The sequence below is a fragment of the Manihot esculenta genome, chromosome 18, assembly GCF_001659605.2.
Source record: "Manihot esculenta cultivar AM560-2 chromosome 18, M.esculenta_v8, whole genome shotgun sequence".
Taxonomy (NCBI): Eukaryota; Viridiplantae; Streptophyta; class Magnoliopsida; order Malpighiales; family Euphorbiaceae; genus Manihot; species Manihot esculenta.
In genome coordinates, this window is record NC_035178.2 from 11863729 (window position 1) to 11874511 (window position 10783).

Consider the following 10783-nt stretch of genomic DNA (forward strand, 5'->3'; position numbering starts at 1 on the left):
AAATAAATTAGAGATTATAGATAGATGACAATCTTAGATTTAGTTTTAAAACATTCTAACAAATTTACTGTTTTAATCGAGTAATATAAATAATTTATTTTGAGAATAATTTTTTTAAAAAAAGAAAGATAATTTATAACTAATAAAATTTCACTGTTCAATGAATAAAAAAAATTTAATAAATAAGATGATTGTGAACTTTCAATTATGAATATTAAAAAGTTCACTTCTAGTTCTTCTAATTATTATTATTATTATTATTAGTATTATTAAATAAATTTCTTCATAATGTGCGGACAGTTAAAAAAATATTAATAAATTATTTAAATAATATTTTAATAAAAAAATTTATAGTTTTACTGTAAAACTTTTAAATAAATAAAATTAATTTGAAATAAATTTATTATTAAAATTAAACTAATATTAATTTTTTTATAAAAAGTTTTATACTTAATTTCAATTCCTAAAATTTTATAGAATTCAATTAAATTCTATACTTTTTGTGTTTGGCTTAAAAAGAAATTAGAATTCAATCATAGAATTGATTATAATTAAAACCAATTCATTCAAGTTTTGATGAAATTTAAAATGAATATCACAAAATTTACATAACAAAATTTTGTAGATTAAAATGTCTACAATAAAACTTTTTCTCTCAACTATCATTTATTTTACTAATTAATTTAATAAATAATTGAAAATTAATAATATTAATAATTACAAAATAAATGATTAAATTTTAATAATTTATATTATTTTATAAATATTAAATAAAAGTATTAGATGCTTCTTAAATAACGTACCACCAATTTTAAGCTTTTAGATTTTCTTGAATTTATTGAATGAAATGAAAACTTTTTTTACACAAAAATATATATGATAATATCAATGTTCATATATTAATTTATTTTGAGTAGGTTTACATTTTTATTAATTATTATTATTACTACTACTTAATTGTTATATATTTATTATAAATAAAATATTTTTTATAATAAAAAATCATATATATATATATATATGCTACTCTTAAGCTTAATTTAAAAACCGCTAGCAAATGAATTTCAACAGAAAATATATAAAACTCAATTAAATTCTGCAAGTTTAAATTATATCAAATTAAATAGTGAAATTCATTTGATTTCAATTGGAATTCAATTAAATTTCATATAATTATAATCATAAAATTGGATCAAATACTATGATACAATAAATATTAAAGGTGTAACATTGTCTTTAGGAATAATTTATTTATTTAATTCTTAGAATTTTGTTGTGGCTCAATATGAATATTTATTTTAATTTTAAAATGATAAATAGAATATTAATTGATTGAGTTAAATTCCCCTAATTATTATATATTATATATAGGTTTAAATAAAATTTTCAAATTGAATGGAAAAATACTGGTCCAAGTTCCAACGCGGATAAGGTTTATTTAGCATTATAAAAATCTAAGAATTTAGCACTCACAGATTTAGTTTGATGTTAAGTGCATATGAGTAAATCTGAGATGTCTCAGCTTCTACTCTCCCAATTTTCAATCCCGTTTCAAAAAAAAATCTAAAAATTTAGATTCCTAAAATCAATATTTACACGATTGAAATGTTATTAAAAGCATTTTTATAATACAAACAAGTTTGATACTTTCTTAATACTTGGCATGCAAAGAAAAAAAAAATCTGTATTAATATAAACAACTAAGCATCAAACTCCGCAAATACACAAAAGGAAAAATATTTCTACATTAATGATTTATGAAGCAATCCTTTTATGCTATGGCAGCTTCCTTAATGAGCCGAAGAGAATGTTGAAAATCATCACAGAGCTGATGAGGATCAGGAATTATGCTTTCATCAACGGATAGGATTATGTTCATCTTGTTCATATAACTCACATCATAATAATCATATACCGTAAATTATTATATGGACATTTTTTAGGATTTGTGGTAATCTCACTGAAATTTAATATGTTGAAAAATCTAAAAAAAAAACATTTCTTGTAAAGAAGAGGAGGAATGCAGAATTCTTTAGAAGCAGAGGAGCTGATTCAAGGGATTGAAACTGCTTCCTTCATTTCATGTAGCTTGAGGTGAGAATACTCACACATGCTTGCCCATAGAGACTAGGAGCCATGAAAGTCACTTTATAGCCGAGACAAGAGATTTCATCTCGAGGACCTGGTAAATTTGAGAATCCAATTGTTGTCCTAGAAAGCATGCTTGGAATCTGTTTACCCACACAAATATATAATTTTTTCAATAATCAAACCATTAGCATATGAATGTAATAAAGTATAGAGCTACATACCCTAATGTCAAAGAATCTGGAGCATAACTTGGCCAGGAAATGGGTGAATTTAGCTTCGAGAGAAGCTTTCTTCCTCTTAGAGACAAGCATGGCTTCACGTACGTGATCCAATGGGTCATCTCTTAAAGCAATTTTGAAGGGAAAGAGAATAAACCCTATTTTATTGCCCCACATATTCGTCTTTATTACATCTTGGTATGTCTGTTTAATAATGTAATGTTAGTAATGGAAAATGAAATGATAGTGAAGAGATCAAAGACTCACATGGCTGTATGAATATGGTCTTATGTCAACAGCAACAGCTGCTCGAAGACGAATGTTTTTGGGAAGATTGTTTTTTCCTTCTTTTGCTTCATCACCTGACATATAACGGTAATTTTTTTAATATATATAAGAAGAACTTATAATATAAGAATTTAATAAAATATGAACGGATTTCACAAACATAAATAGATTCATTTATAATTTTTTTTACAAATAAACACAATAAATATAATTACACCTCTATTTTGTGAATCTATTTATATATAATAATTTTATAAATAAATTACGTAAATTTGTGAATTCGTTTACATCTATTTACTAATTTTATAAATGAATTATATATTTATTTGTATATCCATTTGTGTCTTTTTAATTTTAAAAACAAATTATACATGTGTATAATAAAATTATACATGTAAAAGTTAAAAAGACATTAAATAAAATAAATTACGTAATGGTAAAAAAGACATAATGTAATTAAGTAACATATCATATTTATTTTTGGGTAATCTATAATTTAATCTTAGTGAAATAAATATATAATAATTTTTGTATTTTTAAAACTAGCAATGTAGTCTATATATAAAACTATAAGGACTAAAAGTACTAAATTGCTAAAATATATAAAATTATAAAGACTAAAATCATGAATAAAATAAAGAAATTTTAACTAAATATATTTCTCACAAGGGATTGATTTATTAATTTCTTAAAATAATAGAGTAAAAATAATAGACTTATTATCTTATACAGGGATTTAATTTTGAATGATTGTAAATTTTTGTTAGACTCTAGAACTAATATTTCTGTTAGATAGATTCGTCGTAGTGCTAATCTAGCTATTCATATTTTAGCTAGAAAATCTATTAAATATAATTGTCTCTATTTAGGATGATATTTCTTTTTATTTGATGAAATTTTATTAATACAATCAGTAGTTTTGCTTTTAAAACAATATATAGATAATAGTAAGTAATTTTCATTAAATTATATAGTCCAAATTATAATTTATCTTTAACTTTTTAATTAAAATTTTAATATATTTAACATTTAAACTTGTAAAAAAACATAACATTTAAGCAGTTATAATTTTGAAAAAATAACAATTAATCACACATATTATTTATTGTACTCCAAAATTCATTAATTGTGTTTTAAATTTTTATATTTGAACAAGTCAGATAAATATAATTTTACTATTTTATGAAAATTTAAAATTTAATTAATAAAATTTTGATAGTTAGCAATATTAAAATATTCTTTTACTTCTATTTATAAATGATAATAATATAGTGAATTTATATTTAATTATTATAATTTTTATAAATTTAAATATTTAATAAATTATAATTTAAATTTAAAAATTTAATTAGTTAATATAAAATAATATAAGAATATAGGTATATATTTCACTAATTCATTTAGTATCCCAACCAATCTCATAATAACAAGGACAATCTCCATGAGTTGTCATTTTAATTACAGGCTTTACTATCGTGCTCTTATTTATAGACATTGATGTCCAATGACATATTTGACAAAACACAGAAATGGTCCCATCTTTTCTTTTTTTTTTTTTTCGTGCACCCATCTTTTTTTCCCTAGTATGAAAAATGTAAGATTTTCTTTGGGTGATGGTTCTAAAATCCTTTTCCCAACTCTGGTTCATGTTTACTAACTTCCCCTAATCCTATTAGAGGTTGCTTCTCACTTTCAAAGAAATCTAGGCTGAAGATAGTTTGGGAAAAGCCAGAGGATGGTTGGCTTAAATGGCATGTTGATGGTTCCTCTAAAGATAAACTAGAACCAACTGCTTTAGGAGGCATGCTCAAAGATGCTATTAGTTTTTTTGTTTATATTTTTTTCTTGTTTTATTGGTGTAAAAGATTCTAATGCTACTGAACTTAAATCTATTGAAAAGGCTTTAAAATTTCATACTCCAAGACTGTGATATGGAATTCTAACAAGAGGATCGTTGTTTTAATCATGTCATTAGTGAAGCTAACTGGAGGACGAATGCTTTGGCCAAACAAGAATTTTAAGGAAGACTTTGTTGCCTGGTTGTAATTTCTAGTGTTTTTTTTTTTTTGGGTTTGTTATTGCGCTGTCAGTTTGTGTTTTTTTTTTGTTCTTTTGTTACTGGATTTTAGTTATTTCATTACAAACGTATAGTCTATGGATCCTCTCTTGTTAGTTATTTCTTTGGGTTATATGTTCTTACTATCTTTTATTTTTTACAGATTTTTTTTCTGTCTTCTGCTTGTAATTGAAGTTTTTCAAATTTTTTCATTTAGCATATAAATACTAAAGAATGTAGTATTTGTATTTTTTGGATTCGAATTTAGTAGTGTGTATCATGCTAAATTTTTCATAAATTTTAATAAAAGTCTTTTTTTATTAAAAAAAAGAAAGCAAAATACTCTCTCTTTCAAATTTTAAAAATATTTTATACGTATAGTTTGAATTTAAAACTTTTGGTTAAGAGTGAAGAATCTTACTATACCTATCTCACTTATTAAAACTTAGTTTAACTATACATAAATCTATCACGACAAAAAAGAAGGAGAAGATAATAATAGAAATAGAAACTTTCCATATTTCCTGTTGAGATAGCGGGACAAAGCAGCTTGTGTCACTCCCACCATTACATCATTGATTGTCTATTAAATTCAAAAAGAAAAATAAAAAACTTGGATTATAAGTGCCCATTATTTTTTTATTGATGGGATGATTATATACACTATTACATATAAGAAGTTTTCGAGTTTAATTATAATGATATAATTGTAGTATATATAAAGGGAAAGTTAAAAGAAATTCTTCGTGATTTCATCGGTTTTTCATTTTAGAGTTTATAATTTAATTTGTATCAAGTTAATATATTATGGATCACTACAAGAATTTAGAAAATCACTAACGGAATTCACCAACGGATTTAAGTCCGTTAGTATCACTAACCGATTCACCAACGGATTGAAGTCCGTTAGTGATACTAACGGACTTCACCAACGGATTGAAGTCCGTTGGTATCACTAATGGATATCACCAACGGATTTCAGTCCGTTAGTGATACAAACGGATTCAACAACGGTTTCTAGTCCGTTAGTGATGCTAACGGACTTCACCGACGGATTGAAGTCCTAAATTAAATCCCTGAATTGTTTGGTTGTAAACTCTGTCCCCCGCTTCTCATAATTTCCCATCGACGCCTCTCCCCCGCTTCCCTTCCCCTATTTCCCAATCGACGCCCTTACCTCCACTTCACTGCCGGCAGCCAAGTCGGCACCGGTGACGTCTCCTTTGCAAGTGCCGGCTACGAGCACAATTTCTCACAGCAGTCCAGGAGAAGCACACTCCGCGAGGAGCTGCGAGATCCACTGTCAGTTTTCTATTCTCTCCTTTCTTCTTTGTTCCTTTCGTTTTTTATTCAACAACTGGTACGCTTTTGAGCTCTTTGATTTAAACAATGTGTACCCTTTTGGGTTCTTTGATTTGGGTATGCTGCAAAAATAGAATTAGAGGAGAAACTGCAGTTGTAAAATTATTTTGTTTTTTAATATAGTTGTTGAAGACCTCCATTAATCATTGCTCAGCTTATTTGTTGGCGATATTCAGTGCCATGATTGTATTTAATAAAACTTCTTTCAATTTTTTTTTTTTTTTTTTGGTTCATGAATGGATATTTGTTGCGAGAGTCTGAGTTAGGTGAAACTTTGGCATAACTTGGAAAGGTGGGGGGAGATGGTGGAGGAATTAGGAAATTTTGATGAGAAAATGGATAGAATAAATTGTGGTTACAGTGGTTTATGATAATGATAGTGATTTGGTCAACACTAATATAGTTGGACAAGGCAGGTGGTAAAATCTTGCTAGGTGTAACGTAGTAATATGTATAATATGTATAGGTGTAACGTAGTAAAATCACTGGAAAATGCACCTGCTGGTGCACTTTGCAAGTGCACCAGCAGGTGCACTGGAAAATGCACCTGCTGGTGCACTTCGCAAGTGCACCTGCTGGTGCACTTGCAAAGTGCACCAGCAGGTGCAATTTCAAGTGCACCTGCTGGTGCACTTGCCAAGTGCACCAGCAGGTGCATTTCAAGTGCACCTGCTGGTGCACTTGGCAAGTGCACCAGCATGTGCACTTGAAAATGCACCTGCTGGTGCACTTTGCAAGTGCACCAGCAGGTGCACTTGAAATTGCACCTGCTGGTGCACTTCGCAAGTGCACCAGCAGGTGCACTTGAAATTGCACCTGCTGGTGCATTTTCAAGTGCACCAGCAGGTGCAATTGAAAATGCACCTGCTGGTGTACTGGATTTTTTATTTTAAAACTTTTTATTTTTAAAACATATAATTTTAAAACATATATTTTTAAACATATATTTTAAGCATTTGTCTTTGTTCTTTTTGGATATTATATTTAGTTCCTCTGATGCTACTTCACCATGTATATTTGAAAGAATCCCTTATACATGATGCTGAAGAAATCATTAATTGCAATATATAAAAATTTTTATGCCAAATCTTCCTCATGAGCAGTACCCAAATACATTGTTGTTTAATCATGACAGCTTTTGTTATTCATCATTATATTTTGAAAGAATCCCTTATCCATGATGCTGAAGAAATCATTAATTGCAATATATAAAAATTTTTATGCCAAATCTTCCTCATGAGCAGTACCCAAATACATTGTTGTTTAATCATGACAGCTTTTGTTATTCATCATTATATTTATGATCATAATGCTCTTATCATATATGAAATTTTGGTGCAAATGATATAATTATTTATTCAGGTTTTCTCTTATTTGGATGCTTGAAGATCTAGCAGACATCAGCTTTTGTTACAGTAGAAGTGAAATTTAGTTTCATTCTGATATCAGGCAAGTTAAAATTATCTTATATTTTACTCCAAAATTAATGAGGATATCAGGTTATCATTTACATTTCACTTTGATAATCACTAATGTCTACACATGATATAACTATGCATATCTTGACATTCATGTTTTTAGATCTTGGTTATTACTCCACCCTTCCCTTCTCTCTTTATGAACTTTATATTATTTTTGACTACGACATTTTTTGTTTATTCACAGATGAGGGGACGTGGAAGAGTTGAGAGGCCCAGAGGACCGGTTCTACCACCTGGTGGTGCAAGTCAAGAGGATGCAAATACAGATGACGGACAAGAGCAGGAGCCACATTTACCACGGGCACCGACGGGACTCGGGGAAACGGAACTTCAGATATGGGTACCACTTGCATCTGGTGTACAGCCATCTCATATAGATCGATCATATACACTAGATGCAGGTGCCGATGGCAGAACAGGGTATTGGGACATCCACTCAGACATCTGGTCCTACGGCACCTCCAGCTCCGTCTCCACAGCAGCGGCGTGATGATGCTCCTGTCATTGGTGATCATCATACAGAAAGTGATGACGATACAAATGATGAGCTAGCTAGTTTAGTTTAGTATGTATATTTTGTTATGACCAGTTTATAATTTTTTTTTCAAAATTTAATTGTAGTACAAATTTTGAAAAGTTTTAAATATATCTGAATGAGTACTTTTGTTTATTACGTATAAAGTATTACAATTCATATACGATGTATGTCTATGAATGTACTGGGTACAGTTGTATAACAGGTGTGCATAATGTATAAAATACCATCTGAATTGGGAGCATAAAGATGAAAAGGGGGCTGATGGGAAGGATTGTTTAAAGAATCTGCTGAATTTGGAACTGTTTCACTAATATGAATACCAACGGATTACCAACGGAATTTCCGTTGGTGTCCATTTCTATATCACCAACGGAAAAATCGGTTGGTGATCCGTTGGTGTCACCAACGGAAAATCCGTTGGTGATCCGTTGGTGTCACCAACGGATAATTCCGTTGGTGATCCGTTGGTGTCACCAACGGAAATATCCGTTGGTGATCCGTTGGTGTCACCAACGGATACAAATTTCCGTTGGTGATTAATTTACCAACGAGGATTTTCCAGACGGATTGAATCCGTCACAGATTCGTTGGTGATCAACTCCACCAACGGAAAATTGGTGTTTACCAACGGAATTTTCCGTTGGTAAATTTGTGAATTCTTGTAGTGGATAATACAATTAGCAAATATCAGCAATTATTATATGTTGTTAGAAATGTTCATGAAGATATTATATATCACAAAATACTATTTTGATATAAATTGAATCACAGAATTTAAAATAAAAAAATGAGAGAAATCATATGATATTTTTTTGTATTCTTTTTTAATTAATAATTATATTTTATTTGTTACATCAATATTTTTTGATAGCATTCAAAAATTATAGTTATTTATTAACGATACAATACTACAAAATACTATTTTAATATAAATTAAATTATAAATTTTAAAGTGAAAATGAGTGAAATCAGAACGTAATTTGTTTTATACTTTTTTTATATATAAATAAAAAGAAATGTCTACCATAAATTATCTCATTGGAATTAATTAAAGAGAAGAAATTATTATAAAATATCAATGACTTACTGCGTCCATAGCATTCTTCACCAGTTTTACATCGTCCAAAGAGATTGTCGTATGAACAAATCTCCTACGACTAGGAGTATATACAATTCCAATTTCAGGACTTTTTAGCGGTGTTTTGGTATCGTCCAAGAAGAAAACCGTAGCCATAAACATCACAACATCGACGATGGTATTCCAACACACTAACATTGAAAGCCATAGCTTGAGGAAGAATTGCCATAACCTACAAGAGTTAAACATGGGATTTCTTGTCTTTGTAGTTGGGATGGTTGGAAGTTCCTCAGGATTGGATACTTTGCGAGAACAAGAAAGTAGAAGAGCCATAAGAGAGGTGCCATCACCGAGAGAATGATGGACGCGAATAATGACAGTGGATTTAGCTTCAGAGGTTTCAAGGTTGAGGATATGGACATCCCACAAAGGTATTGACTTATTGATTACAGTGGTACTAAGGTTAGCAGCATAATCTTCCACGTACTTATCAGGGGACTCCATGCTTGGATCAAATGTCGGAATTATTAAATGGTTGTCTAGATTTACTTCTGTTCTAACCCATCTCATATCCTTACCGTTGTCATCCACAACCTACACTTCACAATGAACAACAACATACATGCGTATGTTAAAAATTGATTAATAATAATAAAGAAGTCGGTGTTAATTGTGTAATAGTTTTATTAATAGATGACTATCTCATAGTTATGAAGTCAAGAGTTTAAGTGGTAGCTGTCTTAAGTATACCAAAAAAATAATAGAATATTTTCATAAATGAAAACACAAATGTTTTCTGAATGATTGTAAGATTTGATGTACACATATACTTACCAACAAACTAAGGAAGCGAGGATGCCTAAGGAAAATATGAGCCAAGGCAGGTTTTAAACCATCAGGATTGATAGGTGTCTTAAACCCCAGGAAGAGAATGATGTAGACGCTGCAGTTGGGCTGGTGAAAAATACGAGATACTGGACTCAAGAGTTGGCCTTCGTCCTCGCCGTCTTCTTTTGTTACATGAATTGGCCTTAGACCTTCCATGTATGAAATTCTCTCAATGCTTAGGAGGGAAGTACGTTTAATTGGTTTTTGTAAGAGGATTGGTATAGATATGAGTTTATATAGAATCAAAGTTGAGCATCAACTTGTGGCTAATATAAGATATCTGCACGTAGCAATGGATGTACACTCCCAAACCACACATCAGTGCCTAATTTATACCTTGTAACTATATTCTCCTTTTTTTTTTTAATCATATATGTACTTGCCCATTCTTGTATCTACCTAGCCTCAATCATGTCAATTGACGTAGGGCCTATTTGGTATTTCTTTAGAACTGCAATTTGAAAAAAAAAAAAAAACTTTATCAAAACTACTATTTAGAAAATATTAAAGAATAATTTAAAATTATTTTGATATAATTTAGTCATAAAAATACCAAATAACAAAATACTGTTTACCAAATTACTTTTTTCAATAATTTTTAAAATAGGTTTTTTTTTTTTAAATACTTTTCTAATCTCTAAACTCAATACCAAACATACTCGTAAATGGGAGCTAGTGTGTTGGAATTGATACCATGGTCGAATTTATGATTATGGCTACGGTTTTCATTCTTGGTGAAAACCAAAACACCACTTAGAAGTCCTAAAATTGGATTTACAATAT

The 10783-nt window shown here is 29.4% G+C and overlaps 1 protein-coding gene across 1 annotated transcript; it reads right to left on the minus strand.

Annotated features, from left to right (window-relative positions):
* Nucleotides 1-1906: 1906 nt before the first annotated feature.
* Nucleotides 1907-10272, minus strand: LOC110606231 (wax ester synthase/diacylglycerol acyltransferase 11). Its single transcript, XM_021744985.2, has 6 exons — nt 9947-10272; nt 9122-9706; nt 5170-5236; nt 2577-2671; nt 2313-2513; nt 1907-2231 (listed from the first exon to the last, which is right to left on the minus strand). The coding sequence occupies exons 1-6, from the start codon at nt 10154-10156 to the stop codon at nt 2076-2078; spliced, it is 1314 nt and encodes a 437-aa protein (XP_021600677.2). The 5' UTR covers nt 10157-10272; the 3' UTR covers nt 1907-2075.
* Nucleotides 10273-10783: the final 511 nt, after the last annotated feature.

What these genes read in the sequence shown, in the direction of transcription:
- LOC110606231 (XM_021744985.2), bottom strand. Translation starts at nt 10,156, where the DNA reads ATGGAAGGTCTAAGGCCAATTCATGTAACAAAAGAAGACGGCGAGGAC. An exon ending in TGAAGAATGCTATGGACGCA is followed by an intron (nt 5,237 to 9,121) that starts GTAAGTCATTGA and finishes TGAATTTAATAG; the next exon opens with ACAATCAATGATGTAATGGT. An exon ending in CCAGATTCTTTGACATTAGG is followed by an intron (nt 2,232 to 2,312) that starts GTATGTAGCTCT and finishes GTGGGTAAACAG; the next exon opens with ATTCCAAGCATGCTTTCTAG.